The 22,849-nt window shown below is 51.8% G+C and overlaps 7 protein-coding genes across 7 annotated transcripts; 4 read left to right on the top strand and 3 right to left on the bottom strand.

Moving 5' to 3' along the window:
* Nucleotides 1-185: 185 nt before the first annotated feature.
* Nucleotides 186-8,313, top strand: CTRU02_210361 (KR domain-containing protein; the record flags this gene model as incomplete). Its single annotated transcript, XM_036733534.1, has 6 exons — nt 186-952; nt 1,011-1,317; nt 1,379-6,016; nt 6,094-6,378; nt 6,451-6,866; nt 6,930-8,313. 6 exons carry the CDS (start codon nt 186-188, stop codon nt 8,311-8,313), a joined length of 7,797 nt encoding a protein of 2,598 aa, XP_036574742.1.
* Nucleotides 8,314-8,734: 421 nt separating this feature from the next.
* CTRU02_210360 (nad-dependent epimerase dehydratase) lies at nt 8,735-9,430 on the bottom strand (the record flags this gene model as incomplete). The annotated part of the gene is made up of 1 exon (XM_036733535.1): nt 8,735-9,430. One exon carries the CDS (start codon nt 9,428-9,430, stop codon nt 8,735-8,737), a length of 696 nt encoding a protein of 231 aa, XP_036574743.1.
* A 1,636-nt stretch (nt 9,431-11,066) lies between these two features.
* CTRU02_210359 (Glutathione S-transferase 1-like protein 1) lies at nt 11,067-11,802 on the top strand (the record flags this gene model as incomplete). The annotated part of the gene is made up of 2 exons (XM_036733536.1): nt 11,067-11,198; nt 11,263-11,802. 2 exons carry the CDS (start codon nt 11,067-11,069, stop codon nt 11,800-11,802), a joined length of 672 nt encoding a protein of 223 aa, XP_036574744.1.
* Nucleotides 11,803-12,037: 235 nt separating this feature from the next.
* CTRU02_210358 (uncharacterized protein) lies at nt 12,038-13,444 on the bottom strand (the record flags this gene model as incomplete). Its single annotated transcript, XM_036733537.1, has 2 exons — nt 12,038-13,262; nt 13,362-13,444. 2 exons carry the CDS (start codon nt 13,442-13,444, stop codon nt 12,038-12,040), a joined length of 1,308 nt encoding a protein of 435 aa, XP_036574745.1.
* An 866-nt stretch (nt 13,445-14,310) lies between these two features.
* CTRU02_210357 (PFS domain-containing protein) lies at nt 14,311-18,244 on the top strand (the record flags this gene model as incomplete). Its single annotated transcript, XM_036733538.1, has 2 exons — nt 14,311-15,442; nt 15,489-18,244. The coding sequence occupies 2 exons, from the start codon at nt 14,311-14,313 to the stop codon at nt 18,242-18,244; spliced, it is 3,888 nt and encodes a 1,295-aa protein (XP_036574746.1).
* A 577-nt stretch (nt 18,245-18,821) lies between these two features.
* CTRU02_210356 (uncharacterized protein) lies at nt 18,822-19,289 on the bottom strand (the record flags this gene model as incomplete). The annotated part of the gene is made up of 1 exon (XM_036733539.1): nt 18,822-19,289. The coding sequence occupies one exon, from the start codon at nt 19,287-19,289 to the stop codon at nt 18,822-18,824; it is 468 nt and encodes a 155-aa protein (XP_036574747.1).
* A 2,243-nt stretch (nt 19,290-21,532) lies between these two features.
* Nucleotides 21,533-22,033, top strand: CTRU02_210355 (reverse transcriptase domain protein; the record flags this gene model as incomplete). The annotated part of the gene is made up of 1 exon (XM_070205434.1): nt 21,533-22,033. The coding sequence occupies one exon, from the start codon at nt 21,533-21,535 to the stop codon at nt 22,031-22,033; it is 501 nt and encodes a 166-aa protein (XP_070061082.1).
* Nucleotides 22,034-22,849: the final 816 nt, after the last annotated feature.

The following is a 22,849-nucleotide window of genomic DNA, read 5'->3' as shown; positions in this document are numbered from 1 at the left end:
ACATTCACGCCATGGCGACTCATGATGAAGGTAAGCGACGAATCTAAAAAAGGCTCGACAGTGCCCTACTGCCGTCAGGACGAATACATTAAGTCGAACGAGCATCATACCACAACGCGTCAAAAGCAAGAAAGAACTAAACACAAGCAAAATCTAAAGGTCAACGGCTTTCTCAGTGTCTTGAAATGGCACCCGGCATTATCTCCTCAACCAATGGCGACGCGTTTGACGAAAGCCTGCCAGTTCCCGTTGGCCACTCTGTGTTAAACGGCAGCAAAGGCACCCATCTGAACGGCACCCACAATCATGCCACATCCAACGGACATAGCGGTTACCTGAATGGTGACCGGCCCGCTGGTGATGTCTTGAACGGTATCGGCAAATCCAACGGAGTAGAAATCCTCAACGATCTAACCAACGGCAATGGTGCGGCCACACCAGCCCTATCTGAATCCAACCCCGACATTCCAATAGCCATCTGCGGCATGGCATGTCGCCTCCCCGGCGGGCTGCATACTCCTCAGCAGTTGTGGGAGTTTCTGCTCGCCAAAGGCGACGCCAAGTCGGTGGTGCCCGAGTCCCGGTATAACGTCGAGGCCTTTTATGACCCCTCAGGTCGACCGGGCACTGTCAAGACCCGGCACGGATATTTCCTTGACGTTGACCTGACAAAGGTCGACGGCGCCTTCTCGAGCTTCGTCCGCGGCTCGCTCGAGCGCATGGATCCCCACCACATCCAGATGATGGAGGTCGCCCGTGAGAGTCTCGAGGACGCCGGCGTGACTGGCTGGCGTGGCAGCCTTATCGGCTGCTATGTCGGCAGCTTCGGCGAAGACTGGATCGAGATGAACGCCAAGGAGAACCAGCCGTACGGTGTTTACCGTACTACCGGCTCTGGTGACTTTATGCTGTCCAACCACGTGTCTTATGAACTGGACATTAAGGGACCTAGGTAAGTCTCCTGTGTAGTATAATCACTCTCTTATAACAGTTAACTGACTGTATCCTAGCATGACGGTCCGCACCGCCTGTTCGGCAGCAATGGTCGCCCTCCACGAAGCGTGCCGCGCCATCCGTCGTGGTGACTGCTCGTCTGCCATCGTCGGCGGCGCCAACCTGATTCTTGCCCCAGGCATGACGCAGGCCATGAGCGAACAGGGCGTACTCTCGCCTGAGGGCTCCTGCAAGACCTTCTCTGCTGATGCCGACGGCTACGGCCGTGGTGAAGCTGTTTCGGCTCTGTACATCAAGCCTCTTGACGCCGCACTGAGGGATGGGAACCCGGTGCGCGCCATCATCAAACAAACGGCAACAAACGTGAGTACCTAAACTAATTCTTGCAAAACATAATGTGTATGTACTGATTCTGGACAAAAAGGCCGACGGCAAAACGCAAGGCGTGTCTATGCCCAGCACTGAGAGTCATGAAGCCTTGATCCGGAAGGCCTATGAATTGGCCGGCATCGATGACTTCTCCAAGACCACCTTTGTCGAGTGCCACGGCACCGGCACGCCCACCGGCGATCCTATTGAGACCAACGCCGTGGCCCGTGTCTTCGGCACCAAGGAGCGTGAGCTGTATATCGGCTCCGTCAAGCCGAACCTAGGTCACTCCGAGGGCGCGTCAGGCCTGACCTCCATCATCAAGGTCGTCATGGCCCTCGAGAACCGCGTGATCCCGCCCAACATCAAGTTTTCACAGCCCAACCCCAACATCCCCTTCAAGGAGAGCAACCTCGTCGTGCCAGTCGACCCCACCCCCTGGCCCAAGGACCGCTACGAGCGCGCGAGTATCAACAGTTTCGGCATCGGCGGCACCAACGCACACGCCATTCTCGAGTCTGCTCGCTCGTATGGCGTGGAGCCGCTGGATTCGACCTCATCCCCCTTGTCTACTCTGGGGCAAGAAGCACAAGCATCCGACGACGAGCCGCAGTTGCTCCTCTACTCGGCGAATTCGTCAAGCTCCCTCAAGACCACAGTCGACAACTTCCAGTCCTTCGTGGAGAGTAACCCCGACAAACTTTCCCGGTTGGCGTACACACTGGCCAACGGCAGAGAGCACCTCTCCCACCGCGCGTTCGCCATTGCCACCAAGAGCGGCGACTCGGTCGTGTCCGCTTTCGTCCGGGCGCCGCAGAACTCGCCGGACGTCGTCATGGTCTTCACCGGCCAGGGCGCTCAGTGGCCGGCTATGGGTACCGAGCTGCTCCAGCAGGACAACTCGGTGTTCCGCTCGACCATCCGCTCCCTTGATGCCGCCCTCAAGGAGACACTACTCACGAAGCCTGAATGGAGCATCGAGCGAGAGCTGCTCAAGGTCGGGAAGCAGAGCCGCATGGACCTGGCTGAAGTGTCCCAGCCGCTCTGCACGGCCGTACAAGTCGCTCTCGTCGACACGTTGGCATCTGTAGGTATCCGACCGACTGCCGTCGTGGGCCACTCTAGCGGTGAGATCGCCGGTGCCTATGCTGCCGGCGCCCTTACGGCCCGGGAGGCCATCATTGTGGCCTGGCTTCGTGGTGTCGCGGCCAAGATGCAGCAGAGAGCTGGAAGCATGGCCGCCGTCGGTCTCGGCTGGGATGATGTGAAGCTGTACTTGGCTGGCACGACGGCTGCTGTCGCTTGTGAGAACTCTCCGCACAGCGTCACCATCTCCGGAGACACGCCCGCCGTCGAGGCCGTCCTGGCCAAGATCAAGCAGTCGCGTCCTGGCGGCAAGGACGTCTTGGCCAGACTCCTCAAAATCGACAAGGCTTACCACTCCTACCACATGGCCGAGGTGGGCGAATGGTACCGCAAGGCTTTGGAAGACCACAACATCGTTGCTGGCGGAGCCCGCAGCTGTCTCTTCTACAGCAGCGTCACCGGCAAGCTGCTTCAGCCCAGTGAATCGCTCGGCCCTGAGTACTGGAAGAGCAACCTCGAGAGCCCCGTCCTCTTCTCGACGGCTGTTTCCCAGATACTCCAGAACCCGGAGTTGGCGCAGCAGCAACCCAATCGCTCCGTCTTGCTCGAGGTCGGTCCGCACTCTGCAATGGCCGGGCCGCTGAGGCAGATCACGGCCAACGCCGTGCCCCCAGTGACGCTGCCCTACGTGTCAGCCATGATCCGCAGCCGAAACTGCGTCGAGAGCTATCTCACGGCCATCGGCAAGCTCCATCAGCTGAATGTGAAGATTGATCTTGGCTCTCTGTTGCCTAGAGGCTCAGGAACAAACCCTTTCCTCCCCGACCTTCCCCGGTACGCTTGGGACCATGAGGAGACGGCTTGGTGGGAGTCGAGAACTTCCAAGGAGTGGCGGCTACGCAAGCACCCTTACCACGAGCTCTTGGGTATTCGTACGACCGAAAGCACTGATCTTGAGCCAACGTGGCGTAACGTCTTCCACGTCGAGCAGTCCCCCTGGGTCCGTGACCACATTATTGCCGAAAACGTTGTGTTCCCTTTCGCCGGCTACATGGCGATGGCGGCTGAGGCAGCTCGCCAGATCACCGGCCTCGAGGACGGCTATGCCCTCCGTCATGTCATCGTCAGCACGGCGCTCGTCGTCACAGACGGCAAACCCCTCGAGTTGCTCACCACGCTGCGCCCCGTTCGCCTCACGGATTCCCTCGACAGCAAGTGGTGGGAGTTCAGTATTGCCTCGCACAACGGAGTTCTATGGACGAAGCACTGCACCGGACAGGTCCAGTCCCTCAGCCGCACTGTCGACGGCGGTGACGGCGGCGGCATCCCTGCTGTTCCCGGCGACGATGCCCGTCACAGCATGACGCGTACGCTAGGAACACGCAAGGCGTATGGCATCATGCAAGAGGTCGGCCTCCGATACGGGCCATTCTTCCAAGCTCTGCAGAACATCCGAACAGGCACGCTGGATCGGTCGGCGGCGGCTGAGGTGGAAGTCCCGAAGCTCGAGGGTGGTGCAGCCCAGCAGCCGTACCATCTGCACCCTATCATGCTCGACGCCTGCCTACAAATCCTAAGCGTTGCGGCGACCAAGGGCTACACTCAGAAGATGAGCATGGCAATTCCCACCCTCGTAGAGGAGCTCAAGGTCTACCGCAGCACGTCCGACGTTGAGCTGTCGTCTGAGGCCGAGATAAGCAGTCTCGGCGCCATCACTGGGTCCTGTCGGTGCTTCACAGCCGGCGGCGAAGTCGTTCTCGACATGTCCGGCGCTCGTCTTGCGCCGCTGCCAGGAGAGGGTTCTGAAGAACGCGCCAAGGACTCTCACTCAACCGCCCGCTACTCTTGGGGCCCCCACGTTGACTTTCTCGACGAGCTTTCGCTTGTTGATACGCCCAAGACCGAGGATCGCGAGCTCTATTTGCCCGCTCTCGATGAGATGACACAGCTCTGCCTCGTCTATGCTCAGCGACGCCTCTCGAACCTCCAAACCATGCTCCCTTTCATGGAGAGATACGCTGCTTGGATCCGCGAGCAGGCTTCGAGGGCAGACGCCTCCCTGATTGAGATGGAGGACTGGGCTCTCTTCGAGGCCATCAAAGCCAAGCTCCTAGCTCTCCATGATACCGCGGCAGCCGGGGCGGCGCTGGCCGTCTTCAAGATTCTCTCTAGTATCACCAGCATTTTCCAGGGCCGTGACAGCGCGTCCAATGTTCTTCTGGCCGATGACAGCCTCGCCAAGGTCAAGGCTCTCCGGGATACTGCCTTTGACACGTCTCGCCTCCTGCGCCAGCTCGCTCGCTCGCGACCAGACCTCCGCGTCCTTGAACTTGAAGCTGGTATGGGTACGCACACCGCTGAGGCCCTCCGCAGCCTAGTGTACGAAAACGGTGGCCCAATCATGTACTCTACCTACACCTTTACCGACCTGTCCTCGGGCGTTGTGACGGCGGCCAAGGAGCGCTTCAAGGCAGCCGCCAACATGCAATACAAGACGCTCGACATCTCACAGCCGCTCGAGGAGCAGGGCTTCGCGGCTGACAACGAACCGGGGTACGACGTCATCATCGCAACAAATGTAATGCATGCCACACCCAAGCTCTCAGAAAGCCTGGCAAACCTGCGCCGGCTTCTCCGCCCCGACGGTCGCGTGCTTCTACAGGAGTTCTCGTCCGGCTCGTCCAAGTGGCTGAACTTTGTCATGGGTGCCGTGCCCCGATGGTGGAGCGGCGTCACTGACGGTAGGGTCGAGGAGCCTTACATCGATCTCGCCTCCTGGAACAAAGTCTTGAGCGGTGCCGACCTGGCCGTCTCCGTCTCCATGCCCGATTCGCCGCGCGAGGATCTCCAGCAGAATAACCTAATGATCATTCGGCACGCTGAAACTGTGGCCAAGTCCCCGTCTGGCCGTGAGGTCACTCTCCTCTGCCGCACTAGCTCTGAGAACCCTCTGGTTGTGGACGAGCTGAAGAAGGAGCTGGGCAGGGTCGGGTTTGTCGTGACCCAGAGGAATCTGGGCGACGAGGTACCCCAGGGCGAAGATGTCATCGCCCTGCTCGATCAACAGGACGCCTTCTTCGACGGCATCGACGAGAAACGGTACGAGGCATTCAAGAACCTCGTCAGGACCGCCTCTGCCAGCGGCTCCGGCATCTTCTGGATCACACGGCTCTGCCAGGTGGCGCCCTATGAGAGCCCGTTGCACGCGCAAGTCATCGGCACCGCACGCACACTCCGGTCCGAGGCGGATGTCGCCTTCGCCACATGTGAGGTCGACGACGTCGGCGCCTCCGCCGGGAGCATTGCGACCGTCTTTAGACACTTTGCGACGGCGCGAGAGGCCAAGGCGGCTACAGCCAAGGACGACCCCACTGCTTTGGATCCCGACTATGAGTACGCCATCGTCGACAACGTAGTACACACTGGCCGTTTCTATCCCTTCTCCCTCGCCGACGAGCTGCAGTGCGCCGACGCGGGAGACAGGGTCGTGCTTGACACGAAGAAGCCTGGCTTGCTTGCGGCCCTTACCTGGAACCGCCGCGTTTCGACGCCACTCGAGGGAAACCTCGTCGAGGTCAAGGTTTCGGCTGCCGGACTAAACTTTAGGGTAAGCGCCACAGCCATTATGACTATGATATACACACGAGAGAGAAAGACCGTAATGACTAACACATCTCTCCCTAGGACGTGCTGAGCGCCAACGGCATCGTTGACATGCCTGAGGAAGGTTTCGGTCTCGAGGCTTCTGGTGTCGTTTCCGCGGTCGGCCCAGACGTCAAACACCTCCGCGCTGGTGATCGCGTCTTCCTGTTGAACCGGGGCTCATTTTCGACATCCATCACCATCCCTGAGGAACTTTGTGAGAAGATACCCGATGGCCTGTCTCTCGAGGACGCCGCAACGATGCCCTGCGTCTATGCGACTGCAATCTACTCGCTTTTCAACATAGGCCGTCTGCAGCGAGGACAGGTAAGTTACTGACTCTATCTCAACCCATTCTGGATAGACTTAGGGTAAGCTGACATACACTTCTCACAATAGTCCGTCCTGATCCACAGTGCCTGCGGCGGCGTCGGTATCGCCGCCATCCAGCTTGCCCGCATGGCCGGTGCGGTCATCTACACGACGGTAGGTAGCGAGGAGAAGGTGAAGTATCTAATGGATACCTTCAACATCCCCCGAGAACACATCTTTAACTCGCGAGACAAGTCCTTTGTTGAAGGGATCAAGTCTGTGACCAATGGAAACGGCGTTGACCTCGCCCTCAACTCTCTGTCCGGAGAGCTACTGCATGCCACATGGAGATGTGTCGCCGAGTTCGGTATCATGGTAGAGATCGGCAAGCGAGATCTTCTTGGCTCTGGTAGACTGGAAATGGACGTCTTCCTGGCTAATCGATCATACTGCTGTGTCGATCTTGACCAACTTTGCTTCAAGAGGCGGACTATCTGTAAAGAGTAAGTCCCTGATTCCCCTCCAACCCCCCAAGCTTAAATCAGAATCTGACAAGACTTACCTAGGCTTCTTCAACGCGTGGTCGAGTGCTACAACGACGGCTACATTCAACCCGTCCGGCCTGTCACCGTCTTCAGCGCCGGAAAGGTCCGCGAGGCCTTCCGCTTCATGCAGCAGGGACTTCACATGGGTAAAATTGTCATCAAGATCAGGGAAACCCCCGATGCCGATCCCGAGGAGGAGTTGGTGGCTGCCACACGCAAGAGAGAGGTCTCTCTCGGCGGTAGCGGCGGAGACAACGGCTCGGCAGACGCTTCGTATCTACTCGTTGGCGGTCTCGGAGGTCTGGGCCAGGGCGTGTCGCGCTGGCTCGTCGAACGCGGTGCGCGCCATCTCGTATACCTTTCACGCAGCGCTGGCTCCAAGGATGAGGACAAACTTTTCATCGAAGAGCTGCGCAGCATGGGCGCCCGTGTGACGCTGGTCAAGGGCGATGTATGTGAGGGTGCGGACGTCCGGCGCGCTGTTGAGGCGGCGGGCGGCAAAGAGTGCCTCCGCGGAGTCATGCAGATGTCTATGGTCCTCCGCGACCGCTCTTGGGACGGCATGACGCTCGAAGAGTGGCAGCAGGCCGTCGCGCCCAAGGTCCAAGGCACGTGGAACCTCCATCTCGCCACACAGGACTGCACCTCGCTGGACTTCTTCGTCCTCTTCTCCTCCATTTCCGGCATCGTGGGCCAGCCGGGCCAGGCCAACTACGCCGCGGCCAACACCTTCCTTGATTCCTTCGCCAGGTGGCGTTTGACCCAGGGCCTCCCGGCATCTTCAGTGGACATTGGAGCCGTCGACGACATCGGCGTCATCTCAAACAACGAGACCCTCCGCCGCGCTATGAAGACGACCGGAGCGTACATGATCAACGAGGCGGAGCTCATGGAGGCCATTGGCGCATCGGTGCTGCTTAAGGAGGGCCCCGCTACGGGAACGAACTTTGTTCTTGGCCTGGCCTCGACCACGCCGCTCACTAGCTCTAGCAACCGGTCCCTTTGGAAGAAGGACATGCGCATGGCAGTGTACCGCAATATTTCAACTGGCGAGGACGGATCTGGGCCGGGCGGCTCGTCGTCGAGTGAGGCCCTCAAGATCTGGCTTAAATCAGCACGAGGCGGTGACGAAGGGCTGTTGAAGGAAGAAGGCGCTGTCGACTTCCTGGCTCGCGAAATCGGCAAGAAGCTTTTCACCCTGGTACTCCGACCCGAGGACGAAATCCAGACATCTGTCGCGCTGGCTGATCTCGGTATGGACTCGCTCGTTGCTATCGAGATGCGTAGCTGGTGGCGCGCGACCTTTGGCTTTAATATTAGTATGCTGGAACTCCTTGGCATGGGTAACCTCGAGGCTCTTGCTGCTTTTGCAATTGACGGAATGCTAAAGGCACTTCAAGAGTAATTATAACATATAGTAAGGATTATTATGAGGATGATGAAGCCTTCTATTAACGAAGAGGCTATATGCTAGATTGTCATTTAAAGTATCTCTATTACAATACAGGTTCTACTAGACTATAACAACAAACTCATTTATTCAAATTTCAGTACTGCCTTTTCTTTTTATAAGTTGATGCTCCTGGATAGAACGTTCTGTTTAGAAGCAACGGAAATAACACCCGTCGAGTCTCTTCGTCTATGCTGTGCTACAAGGTGTATTACCTTGCCATGAAATTGTGCTTTCGTGCTTCTATTTTAACCTGGCCGTACTATCGCCGCTTTTATGGCTGTTACCAATGTGCAAGGATCCTAAACAGCAAAGGTGGATGCTTTGACAATTTCTCAAGAGTAAAGTAATTGATCCCGCGACATCCTCTGCAGAATCACTTCCTTATTACTACTGCGCTTTTGATAAAAAGTCCTTCGACTGCAACCTTGACCAGGAACCTCGCGGCACTGGAAACACTGACGCTGTCGGCCATGCGCATTCCGATGCCAGCGCTGCCCAGCGTTTCCACATCCGCTTCGGTGTCAGCTTCCTTCGACTTCTCGAGGTCATCGAACTCCAGCCTTGAAGCCCTTACAAGAGTCCAATTCATTTTTGTCCATCGAATCTCTTTATCTACGAGGTTGTGATCCTCGAGTGCGTATTTGATGTTAGTCCATCCCATAAACGCCTTAGACAGCCACGGTAGGTTGGCCCAGGAGTCTCCGACCCCCGCCGTGGACATGAAGACAATCCTACTAATGCCTTCCTGCTCAAGAACCTCGCAAAGATTGGCACACGAGTCGGCCAGGAAGCGAGGAGGAGAGAGCTGGGGCGCGAAAGGGCTTTCAGACTCCCGGACCGTGTTCAAGGTGACGATAGCCGCAGAAGGTGTCAGAGAAGGCGCCGCGGAGAGAGCGGCTTTGATATCCGATTTTGACAACGGCGAACCCGTGACGATGGTGAGGCCAGGGTGAGAAGGAAGGCTGCCAGGCGCGCGGACGAGGGCTACAGCTGTATGACCTTGGGATAATAACTCGGACACGACGTGCTTGCCCGTCCGCCCAGTGGCTCCGAGAAGGAAGAAATGCATGATGATGGGATATGGCTGAAGTTATTCAGTCTCTAGTACTGTTTTGCCTGTGTGCCAGAACTTATACGAAGTGGGTTGTGGAGGGGAAAAGAAAAGCTGGATTCACAGGACGGGATGAGATTAGAGATGCGTTTGAAAGTAAAACAGTTTGCAATCAGCCAAAAGGGGGGAGTGTGTTTTCTTATATTCGATGAAATTACGAAGAAACTTGGAGCTTGACCCGGTGATGTTTGATATCATTACCTTATGGCTGAAGCGAAGATTATATCTTAGTGCGCTTGCCTGTCATGATGCTGATTGGTTCGTTCGTTCCGTATACCGTAAATGGACGCCAGTCGACCCACTCTCCCCAAATACCTCAGTATTGAGAGGATGCGGAATGTGTTCTCTGAGCACGCGGTTAAATATTACGCAACGTACTTTAGGTAAGTCACGCTTTGTCACTCTGATTACCCTACTTTCCGTAATTACGATGTCCATCATAAAATGCCATTCCCCTAGTCGCGCACGTGGATCCGGGCGTTTTTGTTGCGAACCACAATCAAGAGGCAGAACTTTGCCCTGGGTTTGGTACTTAGGTCATTAGAATGGGAGAGGCAGCAAAGAGACTCAGCAGACTTGACCTTTTTACATTGCTTTTAAAGGAATACTTTCAATTAAGAAAGTATTTCTTCATATTAATGAAATTGTCTAAATACTCTTCACAAGAGGTACACTGGCTTACTTAGATCGTCACTTAGACATCAATTTTACAATACCTATCTAAGGTTAGGGCCATAAACAGTTGAACTATAGGTTTCTTTATTTGGAGATGCACAATGTGTCATAGATAAGCTGTACACGCCATGAGGGGCAGGAAGAAATCTAATAAGGAGGCTTATCTAGATCCCGGGAATCGGTATCAAATGCGTTCCTAGTTTGCGACGTGACAAAAAGCTCGGCAGACGACCTCGAATGCGTAAGCAGAGTCGCCTCATCGGCTGTCGGAAAAGCCAGAAGAACCGACCCCGATACAAATGAGAGGCTGACCTGGCTGCCTGGATCAGAGAGCGGCATGCGCCAGCTCGTAGTGACTCCAAGAGGCTTAGCATAAGGTCTTAAGAGGAGAAGGATTGATAATCCATTTCGTAGGTAGATGGAGATTATCGTTTGTCTTCTGCAACATTAGTCCGAAATCCTGTGTATCTCCTAGACCAGACTCCGACGCATGGATGAAAAGTAATAAAAAGTACAGAGTGGGCTGCTTGCACAGCGTTCTTGGCATAGCCCGCAGTAGAACTAGCGAACCGCCCGAATCACGCGGGGCAAGAGTCCCCGCCCGGCACGGCACTCCCGGACGGCTGGCCGAGGGGTCGGCGCTAGCTCGATTAGGAAGCAACAGCGAACCAGCCAACCACATGTGCCGTTGTCCATGACCAGGGGCTTGATCTATTCGTATGTGTATTGTCAGTCAAAACCAATGTAACTCCATTGAGAGGCTTGGTCCATCCGTTGCGATTGATATAAAACGACGATTGACTGCCACAGTTAAGCTTCTCTCCGGAAGTAACAATCAGGATAGACTGGTATTTATCTCTTGTTAAAGCTCACCACCAACGGCCCAAGACTCGTATCGAAAATATTGTATCCCTCAAAAATGGCTCCAGCTTTCATTCTGTACGGCGCTCGCGGTTCAACCAATACGGACCGTGTGCGCCTGACTCTCGCCGAAGGTGGCTTTACGGATTACGAACTCGTATGGATCAACCTATTCAAAGGAGAGCAAAAGGTGAGGGGCGAACAAAACCATTTCTCCTACGCTGAGTGTATCATTAACTAACCATTGTGTACAGTCTGAGGAACACATGAAGCGTCATCCATGGGGCAAAGTCCCCGTCGTCACTTTTCCCGATGGATTCACCCTCTACGAGAGCCGCGTGATCTCTAAATACCTCGCCAAGAAGTACTCGTTTCCTCTTTTACCCCGAGACTCCGACATGGAAGCTTCCGCACTGTTTGACCAGGCTGTTTCCGAAGAAATGATCTACTTCTCCGACCCCGCAGGTAAAATCACCTTTGAGAAGTTCGTCAAAAAGCTCATGGGATTGTCTCCCGACGAGGCTGTCGTCTCAGGTGCGTTGAAGTCAGTCGAGGCGTTCTTCGACGTGGCGGACAACGTCCTACAGCGCAGGGAGTACATGGGCGGGAATGACTTTACACTAGTAGACATCTACTATATCCCGCAGATTCAGAGGCTTTTCGTCTGTGGTTATGGAGATCTCATTCTCAGCCGCAAATCAGTTAATGCATGGTGGAATCGCGTCGTCAACCGGCCGGCCATACATAACTTGCTGGCAGCTGATAAAGAAGCCATGGCTGGGGCAAGTAGATAGTGTGTTAGGTACGATATGGATTAATTTAGAAGAAATGCTGAATATTTCTGTACCCTCGTTTCAGAAGAAAGGGCTTGGTATCTACGAGTGAGGGTGATCTTTGCCAAAGGGTGCTTCAGTCTGTTCTATTTGCCGCCAGAACGATGGGATTACACGTGCGATTGAGCAATATTGCGCCGCTTCGCCGTACCATTTACTACCGCATATATGCCAGTGGTATTTACCGCTGGTCGTTTCAAACCCCGTTGCGCATTCTGTAAGCCCTGGATCCCTCTTCTACAAAGCCAGCAATGCGGTGCAATTGGTCAACACCGGCTTGGATCTCGGCATCATCACCTGGTGATGAGTAAAGTGCTCCCAAAAGAACAATTTTCAGTATCTGGTGGTGGAAGCGCAGGAACGACACCGAAAGGGGCTCAGATTGATGAGGCTTGGCATCCGAGAGATCGATATCGAGACCAATATGCCACGATTCTAACGACTCCAACAGGTTTGCCTTTTCGGATAGTAATTGAAGAGCGTCCGTCCCCGATGCGACATCCGACACCCTGTCGAGGAATTTCAACGTCGTCACAGCAATCCTAGTAAGCCCAGTTGCCATATCGGGCGCAATCGTGCGAAGACGAAGCTTACTAGACTCAAGAGGCTGTATTTGAGGTGGTGTTGTCAATACAGCAGCCATCGTCTCGTCCGTGCCACTAGTAGTCGTGGGTGGTAGATCAGCAAACTTGCATGGCGCAGCGAAGAGTTTGACGATGAAGATATCAATCAAAGGCATCTGTCTATAGTGGGCGGGTTCAAATTTGACTGCGGCGTCGCTGGCAGCGAATCTTGGCCTTAGTCGGTAATCGCGCATGATGCTAAGCCCTTGAACCATGTGCTGGGCCATTGCAGCAAAGTTTCCCCTCACCTGCTCGATGCTGATGAAGGTCTGACAGCAAAGCAACGCCGACCTCAATCCACCAGATCCAAGAGAAGACAGCCTGGAAGCAAGACCGCCTAAGGCCACGCAGTATTGTTGGAGACCGTAGTCGTAACTGTGGTTCGGGGTCCGCCGCACGACTGGCGAAACAATATTTGTAGATGCCTCGAGGTGTTCTCTAAGAGTTTTGAGAGACGACACTGCATGTCGGATTGGCGCGTCGGTCAAACTGGCTTGAAGGATTTGTCTCGCTTCCTCATTACATCCCAACTTTACGTCGAACATGGTTTTGGTTGAGAAGTAACGAGCCAGGAGGTCAATGTCCTGAGGGGTAATCTCAATCTCAGTCAACTCAAGGACAGACTGAATGGGTTGAAAACGAGTGGCAACTGATTTACGACCGCCAGCGCGAGTGTTGTTAGGGGCTGTGTTGGTAGAAACGAGTCGAAAGGGTGACTCGTAGCCGTCGCAAGTGCGACCAGTGTCAACACATTTCTGGCAGAAGGGCTTGGACTCATCGCATTTAACCCTTCTTATTCTATTGTCCAGTTAGTATGGGCAATTTTCAGCGTTTGAACTCTTGTGTAAAGCCTCAATTCTGAGATGTACCATTGGGAGAAATCGTTCGGATACTAACCTGCAAGTCACACAACCGGTTTTGACTTTCTTTCTACATTGGATGCCCGGGGTCTGTTTGCGGACAACAGGGCCTCCATCCATCGTTCAGCACTGGGCTCGGGACGCAATGCCCCGCAGATTAAGAGTAAGAAAGACCTATAAAGATGTAAAGAAGTGAACAAATCAATCAGTATTAGCAGCTCGGTTTCATCACCGGGTACCAGAGGCTCGGGCTTATTGTGGTAACGAGGGATTGTTGCCAGTCTGAGGGGATTCACATCCACTAGCCACCTGAGGTAAAGCGCCAGGGTTAGGTAGATAAAAAGATTAGCCGAGTCCCACTAGTACTAATATGAATCTTTACTGACAAGGAAGGGTTACAACCAGTGAGCTGCAACCCGGTGATGACTCTTTCAGACTAGGCCCAGCCACACCGCTAGTACACTTTCGTCAGGCATCCTTACGACAGACTGCCAGCCAGCGCAAGTTCTGCCTCAGAAACCCTCTTGTTTGACTAAATAGCAAGTCAGAAGTAGGTTTCATGAATCAGGATTATAATAATGAAGACTCCTACTCAAATTCAGCTACATCTCATTACCTATTTGATGGTGCGATTTGTAATTGCTGACCGATCACATAAAGTAAGGAGTACGTATCAGTGTCCAGTATGCATGTTGACGGCACAGCATGCATTTGTGGCTAAGATAGGATTGATGACTAAACTTAGCCGTGGCTATGCTTGTAGTCTTCAAGTTCATTGTTGGGGATCACAGCCTTGCGAGAAGAACTCTGGTCTGGCAGGTCGCTATCTTGTCTCTAGTCAATGAATAGCGAACGAGTAGCTGCGGCGGTCAACAATCGAGATGCTCCCAACCCATCGCCCGAGGCTTCTACCTACCATCGACTTCGTTTCGGCTATTATGTCTCGACCGATGTGCCACTACTGACCACAGCCCTCACGAATTGGAATGGCGAGCGGGCACGACGGGCCTGAGGCTTACCGCAACAGGAGCGATCACGGTGAGCTGAGCGACTATGACTCAAGATCCAACGAACCGAAACGAAGGAGAATATGGCAGGAGGATGAAGACATCGTTCGAAATCAAGAGCAGAAGGGATCTCCAGCTAGACTGCAGCATGTTGAATACACTGTAGGGTGGATATGCGCCCTGCCTATTGAGCTGGCTGTGAGTGAGGCCATGCTAGATCAGGTCCACGAAAGCCTGCCAACAAAAGATAACGACGATAACGTATACACTCTTGGGAGTATAGGCAAACATAACATAGTTATGGCATGCCTTCCATTCGGCCAATATGGCACCAACAATGCGGCAATTGTAGCCAGTAACATGCACCGAAGCTTCCCATCCATTCGTATTCGACTAATGGTTGGTATTGGCGGTGGCGTGCCAGGTGACTTGGATATTCGCCTCGGTGATATTGTGGTCGGCACTAAAGTGATACAGTACGACATGGGGAAAATCGTCTCTGGTGGTCGGATCCAACGAACAGGCACGCTTAGAGTGCCACCTCCTCTTCTTCTGAAAGCCATTGCTCAGCTTCAGGCTCGTCACGAAAGGACAGTTAGCAACGTGCCTTCTATCCTCAACGCCATGGTTGGGCGTTATCCCCAACTGGCAAAATGCGCTTTCCCAAGCTTGCTCGATGATAGGCTGTTTTGGTCCACATACGAACATAATCAGCAGTCGGACTGCAGCCAGTGCGATTATTCCAAGTTACATAACCGGCCCGCGCGCCCTAATCACGATCCCAAGGTTCATTACGGCGGCATTGCGTCTGGAAATCAGGTTGTGAAAAGTGGCAGGGACCGGGACAGATTGGCTGAGGAACTTGATATCATATGTTTTGAGATGGAAGCAGCTGGTCTGATGGATGTCTTCCCTTGTCTTGTGATCCGGGGAATCTGTGATTATGCAGATTCCCATAAGAACAAGCAATGGCAACCATATGCAGCGGCAACAGCAGCAGCTTTCGTCAAAGAACTGTTATCTATTTTTACACCAAACCCGATAATAGAGTCTGAAGTGACCGTTCAGAGCAGGCGGACACAAAGAACACAAGTACCAACTGCTAAAAACGGTAAGTTCAATCTCGAAAGATCGGGCGTAGCTTACATGATTTACAGACGAAAGGATGCGGCAAATTCGTCGAACCGAACTGATGAAATTAATACGATTCCACTACATTGATTCCCGTCATGCAACAATCAAATCGGCGCAAAGAAAAACTTGCGAATGGATTCTAGAACATCCTTTTTATAAGGATTGGCTCGATCCTGCCAAGGCGTCCTATCACCATGGCTTTCTGTGGATTAGCGGGAAACCGGGTGCTGGAAAGTCGACTTTGATGAAATTCGCCTTTGGGAACATCAGCAAAAGCCCAGACACATCCACCGCACATACGTCGTTCTTCTTCAATGCTAGGGGAGATGAGTTAGAAAAGTCGACAGAGGGATTATATCGATCCTTGTTGTTTCAACTTCTGGAGCACTTCCCAGATTTACAGTCGGTTTTTGACGACACCAATCTTGTTCCACTAAAGCTGGCAGTGTGTCCTACTGTCGAGGTTCTTCGGAAGTTGTTCGAAAATGCTGTAATGTGCCTGGATCAGCGTCGTCTAATCTGTTTTGTTGACGCTCTTGACGAATGCGATGAAGAACAGGTGCGGGAAATGGTGGAGTACTTAGAAGGCCTTGCAGAAGACGCTACAACAATCGGGGTGCGTCTGCAAATCTGCTTCTCTAGCCGTCATTATCCGCATCTAGACATCAAACACGGCTTGAAGCTCACTCTGGAGTACCAAATTGGCCATGGAAAAGACTTGGAGAAATACGTCAGAGACCGACTGCAAGTCGGCCAACGTTCAGATGCCGAGGAGATCAAGATCGGAGTCCTAGAAAAGGCTAACGGCGTCTTTATGTGGGTTGTCTTGGTAGTTGATATCCTTAACAAGGAATATCGACGAGGCCGCATCTCTGCAGCAAAAAAGAAACTGGGGGAGATTCCCGGCCAATTAGGCGAACTGTTCAAGGATATCCTAAGGCGCGATAAAGAGAACATGGACGATCTTTTACTCTGCATTCAGTGTATTCTCTACGCAAAGCGACCGTTGCTACCAACAGAGTTTTACTTCGCAATGCTCTCTGGACCAAAGGAGGACCTTGTAATATACGATTCCGATAAGATTACTGTCGAGGACCTAGACTTGTGTGTCGTCAGCTCGTCAAAAGGATTAGCAGAGATCACCAAGTCAGACGATGGAACCGTTCAATTTATCCATGAGTCTGTACGGGATTTCCTTGTCAAAGACAAAGGACTACAAGAGCTTTGGCCTCACTTGGGTCAGGGTTTTGGTAATCAGAGCCACGACACGCTCAAGCAATGCTGTCTATCATATATCCAGTTCGCAATTTCAAGCGAACTGCACACTTCCAGAGTCCTTCCTGAAGTCAATTCGGAGGAAGCGAAACTGCTCCAGCAAAACACTTCAGAACGTTTTCCATTTATTCGATACGCCATCCGAAATGTACTCCATCATGCCGACTTCGCTGCAGAAATCACTTCTCAACAACCCTTTCTAGAGCAATTTCCACTTCAGGACTGGATTTACCTTACTAACCTGTTTGAGGACCGCAAAATCCTACACTACCCACCCAACTTAGACATTACATACCTCCTCGCGGAAAGGGGTCTTAACAAACTACTGGAGTTACACTTGCAGCATCATCCTCATACCCACGTTAGGGGCGGACAACATGAATTCGCGCTCTTTGCTGCCTTGGCTAATGAGCATAACAGTTCAGCCAAGTTAATCCTTGGGCAGTCTGACCACGAGTCTGAATATGATTTGGATGAAATATTGAGCAGGATAAATCTAAGTTCCTATCGAAAAGGAGAAGGACTTCTTCATTGGGCGATCGAAGAAAAGCACGCTGCTATTGCGGGCATTCTAATTAATTCCAAAACGTTTGACTGGACTACGAAAGGCTCATTTGGACGCACAGCACTTCATTCTGCGGCTCTTGTCGGTGACGTGGCTACTGCTACATTGCTGCTTCACAAGGTAGATGAGGCTTATCAACAAGGCTCAAAAGCATCAACACGAAGAGCCAGTCAGGCAAGCAGTCTGCAGTCACTCAACATTTGCATTGACAAATCTACATATATAAACTTGGAAAATTCCAAGCATTCCACACCATTATCATTTGCTGCTGAGAATGGCCATGAGGATTTTGTACGAATGTTGCTCGAGTTGGGAGCAAATCTCGAGTCTCATCCTGGACATAGAAGTCCATTGTCATTGGCATCTGGAAATGGATTCGACCCGATTGTGCGACGTCTTCTAGAACACGGCGCTGACGTCAATTCAAAAGACTCAAAAAATCAAACACCGCTATCGTTTGCCGCCGCCAACGGCCACCACAATGTGGTCCACACCCTCTGCCAGTATGAGGCGACAATTAATACACAAGATTTATATTCCCAGACACCACTATTTCTTGCTGCAACCAATGGCCACAAGGCTGTAGTTCAAGCTCTCTGTGAGCTGGAGGCGTCTGTAAATATCACAGACGATTACGGCCGTACGCCGTTAATGTTTGCGGCTGCAAATGGTTTCGAAGGTATTGTTGAAGTCATTTGTGACAACGGGGGATCCGTTGATGCCAAAGAAGAACATGGCCGAACTGCATTGTTGCTTGCTGCAGCCAAAGGACATACAGGCGTGGTAGCCTTTTTACATAAAAATGGGGGGTCCATCAATGTCGAAGACAGCTTTGGTCGAACGCCGCTATGGTACGCTGCTAATAATAAGAGGGAGTCTACATTTTCGTTTCTACAACTTAACGGAGCTTCATGTGGTAACCCCAGGACTAGGACATAAGTACTGTATTTATTTTCGTCTACGCAGTCCACCATATTGCAGTTTTTCCCGATCTTCTTCTTTTTGAGAGGGGGTCGCTAAGTGCACTAACGGAAGTCAAGGTCGATCCACTTGAAATAGTACCGATATTAGAGGGTGTGTTTAGAAAACGGTAAGTTGGATAGCAGCAAGCGGATGCCACGGTTGATGTGGCGTAAGCTGTGTCTACGCATCATCCCTACTTAAGTACAGCCAAAGAAACAAGTAGGAAACTTTTTCTTACGTACCCTTTTGGGCGTTTAGCTCAACGTGGTAGTACCTCTGTTTTTATACGTGCCGGAGGCTGGTGCGCGGCTGCCACTGCAACCCTGTAGACGGGGTCTGACAATTCACATCTTTATCCTCGCCCTCATCAGCAGTAACCCCCTTAGTTTATATAACTGCTCTTCAGCCTTATCAACCGTATAAGCCTTGCTCGGGTCAATTATATGGTTAGCAGAACTGGATAGAGGCTGGATAGCTAAGCCACGAAATAAGATTTTTAATGTACTAACAGTAGACTATCTCGGATGCGCTGTAATCATACACACGGAAGATCTTACTTGGAATCATTTGCCATTCTCACAGTTCCATCCTTATCTAGAAACTCGACTACCTTCCTAATCTTAGACCCATTCTCATTGAAGTACAAGGTAAAACTGCACTCATAGAAATACGACTCCTCGCTTTTGGCTACGACAACATCATGGTAAGCCGTAAACGCAGCGCAGCGGGCCTCAGTGTCGATGACCAAGTTTGACATGACGCCATTGCGGAACTTGAGGGCTTTGATATGCTGTGCAAAGATCTCTTGGAATGTCGCATTGTCGATGCTGAAGCCTGCTGGTAGACCAAAAACCTCAGACACGGCTAAAGGAAGTATACTACGGGTACAGTCCGGTGTGACGTTGCGATTGATAATGGCAGCATCGCCCTGGGTTGCGCTGTCTTCGAATGATGCTAAAAAGGCCTCGGTTGTAGCCTTGATTGACTGTCTGATATCTTTGGAGGATGTGGTAGAGGCCATGATTGAATGAACTTTTGACTCCTTGGGAAAATGAAGATAGTTAGTAAAATTCTTAGCACAACAAGACAATTTTGTTAGGTAGGAAATTTGCAGCTATTTATGTTTAATATCCATGTTTGTGTAAAGACAGCCTATTTACTAAACGATAGGAAATACTGATGACAGAATTAGACGCATGTTAAGTAAATATTCTTGGCGCCGTTGGCTTCTCCGCTACTAATTCCTAGGTAAAGCCGGGATACCATTATAGCCTAAAAGTCTAGATATGTTCCTGTTCTCATACTCTGTCTGTATTTTTAAGTTACTTCCTTTGAAAATGAAAAGGTACCGCATTTACCTTTGTTTTAGAACTTTTACTTTTAAAGCGTTTGAAGCTAATTGGTGTCGCATTATTCAAATAACTAAAACTGATTATGTGATCACTTAATCGTGAAGAAGCAATAGAATTCACATCTTATAGACTTTGAAACTGATTATGTGATCATTTAATCGTAGAGAGGTAACAGAATATACATCTTATCGACTTGTGTGTTACGACCCGTAAACAAGGATAACAGCCGAACGACCCACTTGGGCGTCGGGCGGCTAGGACAGGACATTTGTACTACATGATTGATTGATTGATTTATTCCTACTCGGTTATGAAGCCGCTCTTATGCCAGCAGCTATGCCCGGAAAGCGGGGTTTGGCAGGTAGCCGAAGCGTCGACAATGAACAGCGACGCCCCACTTCGCCCTGATGTTGCATCAGGGCCAGCTATCCCCAAGCTCCCCACTATGTTCTCTATTCTGTGTGTTTGTGCCCTCTGTTGAAGAAGTGTGTTGCTCTCCTGTCTGCTTTCTCGCTTTTGTGTTGCTCTCTAGAATGCTTGTTTTGCGTCCTCCTGCTTCGGTTCAGTTGGTGCTGGTAGCACCGTACCTGGTTCTTTGTACCTACAGTCTCCCCCCAGCGCTCAGCTTTGTCTCTTTGTTTTGTCCGTATCCTCCCGGACTTGTATGTGCCGTTTTCTCAGTTGCATCTGTAAATTCTTTGTTGCCTCCTGCCGGGTTCCTATGTGGCCTCTTGTTTCTTGCCTGTTGACCACTATTGCCCTCCACCACATTGGCCCAAGGGTCTTCCACGAAGCACAATGCTCCACTGACTCCGACATGTTCGATTACTGGGTATGAGAGCTCCCGCACAGATTCCGCAGACATTGTCGCGCGTTGAAGGGACACCAATCCTTCTTCGCAAAAGGGGCGACAGGGGACCAGTCTGTCTATGGTCTGTAGTATTGTGTGGCATCGATCGTAGCATGCCTAATGCCTGGTGCTTTCTCCGTGCGGAAGGTGATACTGTTCTGTCGGACTCATCTTCGTCGTTGTGGGACGTTGCAAACTTTGTCGGGGGTGACAGGTAACCCAAAACCTGTCGGCGGCTGTTGTGTTGAAGTTGATTGTTTGGGCGCAGTCTTAGTGCTTCGTGTAGCGGCTTGTGGCTCGCCTGTGGTGGTGGTAACAGTGTTGTCTATTGATATGTCGTATTTTGCGGCTTGCTCTCAAGTTTTTCATTGTAGTCGGGGCGTGCTCTGCGGCCATCTTGGGCCCCTTTGGGACGTAGAATCAAGGCCGAGGATGGCATTGCATCGAAGGGGGCTCTGTGGCCGCGAGCACGCGTATTTGGGGCCGTTTTTGCTCCGATTTTCAAAAATTTCGTTCTCGCTGTTGTTGATGTTTTTCCATTTGTACTACAGGATCACGGGAACAGCGGGAACTCACTCGGCACGGAAGAACTATGGTACAAGTCACGTGACGATAAGATAAGGAAACGATCAGTGGAGCATAGGACGGGACGCTTAGTGATCAGTTGGCATTGCCAACTGATCGCGATCACCTCATGCACCTAGGTGATCACCCCCAGGTAGACAAAAAACACTATTCAGGACTTGTATATAGTATGACCTGAGCCTGGCTTAAGGTTAGACTTCCATAGCTCTTCAGCAATCAACTTTGTGATTACCCTAACCGGTACTTTCAGCTATACCTAAGTGACGACTACTCTACGACTCTTGTTGAGGCCTTGACTGATTACCAAGACCTTTGAAGATCTACGATTTAATCGACCAGACCCCAGAACGACTGTTACTGTTGTCAATCCCTGGCTTACTGTTAACACAAACCCACTGTCAGTTAGCTGGCCGTAACACTTTGATTGCTCCTGTTCAGTAAGTCACCTTTTGAGAACTACTAAACAGTATAGACAAGATGTCTTCTCGCGCTTCTGCCAAATCACCTACTCCAGGATCCTCATCCTCTTCGCGCAACCAGCCTCAGAGCCTCGCGCAGGAGCCTGCCAACACTGAGGACTTCGACATGCCGGACCTCAAGTACGACTCCGATGGAGATGGCTCTTTCACCAAGGAAAGCTACGATAAGCTCCGACGCATAATCCAGAAACAAGAAGCCGAGACAAAAGACATGCAGAAAATCGTCAACGAAAACCGACAAGCAATGGAAAACCTTAACGAGCAACTCCAGCACGCTGGACAGGCCTACAAGAAGCTGGAAGAAGATATCAAGGGGGACGCCAACCTCCGGAAGATCCAGGAACTCCAGGGGGAAATCACCACCCTCCGGGCCGCCGCCAACATCGTCACCACGCCCGTCCACGGAGGACGACAAAAGCTCAAGCTCAGTGCGCCTGTCACCTACGACGGAACCCCCGGGACCCTCAAAGGATTCCTGATTCAGGTCAAAAACTACTAGAACTTTCACCACAGAGATTTCACCAACAAGACCGAAAAAGTAGTACATGCAGCCACCTACCTCCGAGGAAAGGCCCTCAAGTAGTTTAAACCAATCCAGGAAGAGTACCTAAAATACGAGACCCTCGACGAGTGTACTACCGAGACCCGCGACATCTACGCCAATTTTAAAGGATTCGAGGACGCGCTCAGGTCACTCTTCCAAGACCCCGACGAAAAGCGACAAGCCGAACGAGATCTAGCATAACTTAAGCAGACTAAGTCTGCCAAAGACTACTCCGCTAATTTCCGACAACTTAGCGTTTAACTCGACCTCACCGAGGAAACCAAGATCTTCATGTTCTATCAAGGACTAAAAGACGAAGTCAAGGACGAGATCATCAAGATTGATCGACCTGACGACTTTCTCTAGTACGCCGAACTCGCTATCAAAATCGACAACCGGCTTTTCGAACGACGAAAGGAAAGAGGCGAAAAACGACAAAACCCTAACTCAGGACGCAAGTACCAGTGGCAGCCTTAGCACCAGTTCAACAACCAGCGAAACGACAATAGACCCCGCAACAACTAGAACAACCCCCGACAAAGTACTGCCTATGGTTACTATAGTAGACTAATGGACCTTAGTGCTATACAGAGAAACGACAAAAAGAACGATAGTTAGAAGAAAGATAGACAGTGCTATAACTGCTAGAAGATTGGATACCTAGCATACGAATGCAGGTCACCTAAGAAGGAACGCTTCCAACCGGTACTAGAGAAACGACAAGCGAGTATCGCCACGAAGACGATCCCTCATAAACAACTCAACTGGACT

Source organism: Colletotrichum truncatum (genome assembly GCF_014235925.2).
Source record: "Colletotrichum truncatum strain CMES1059 chromosome Unknown Contig_0006, whole genome shotgun sequence".
NCBI classification, from domain to species: domain Eukaryota; kingdom Fungi; phylum Ascomycota; class Sordariomycetes; order Glomerellales; family Glomerellaceae; genus Colletotrichum; species Colletotrichum truncatum.
The sequence above is the reverse complement of the archived record's forward strand: the minus strand, read 5'-3'. Positions and strand labels throughout refer to the sequence as shown.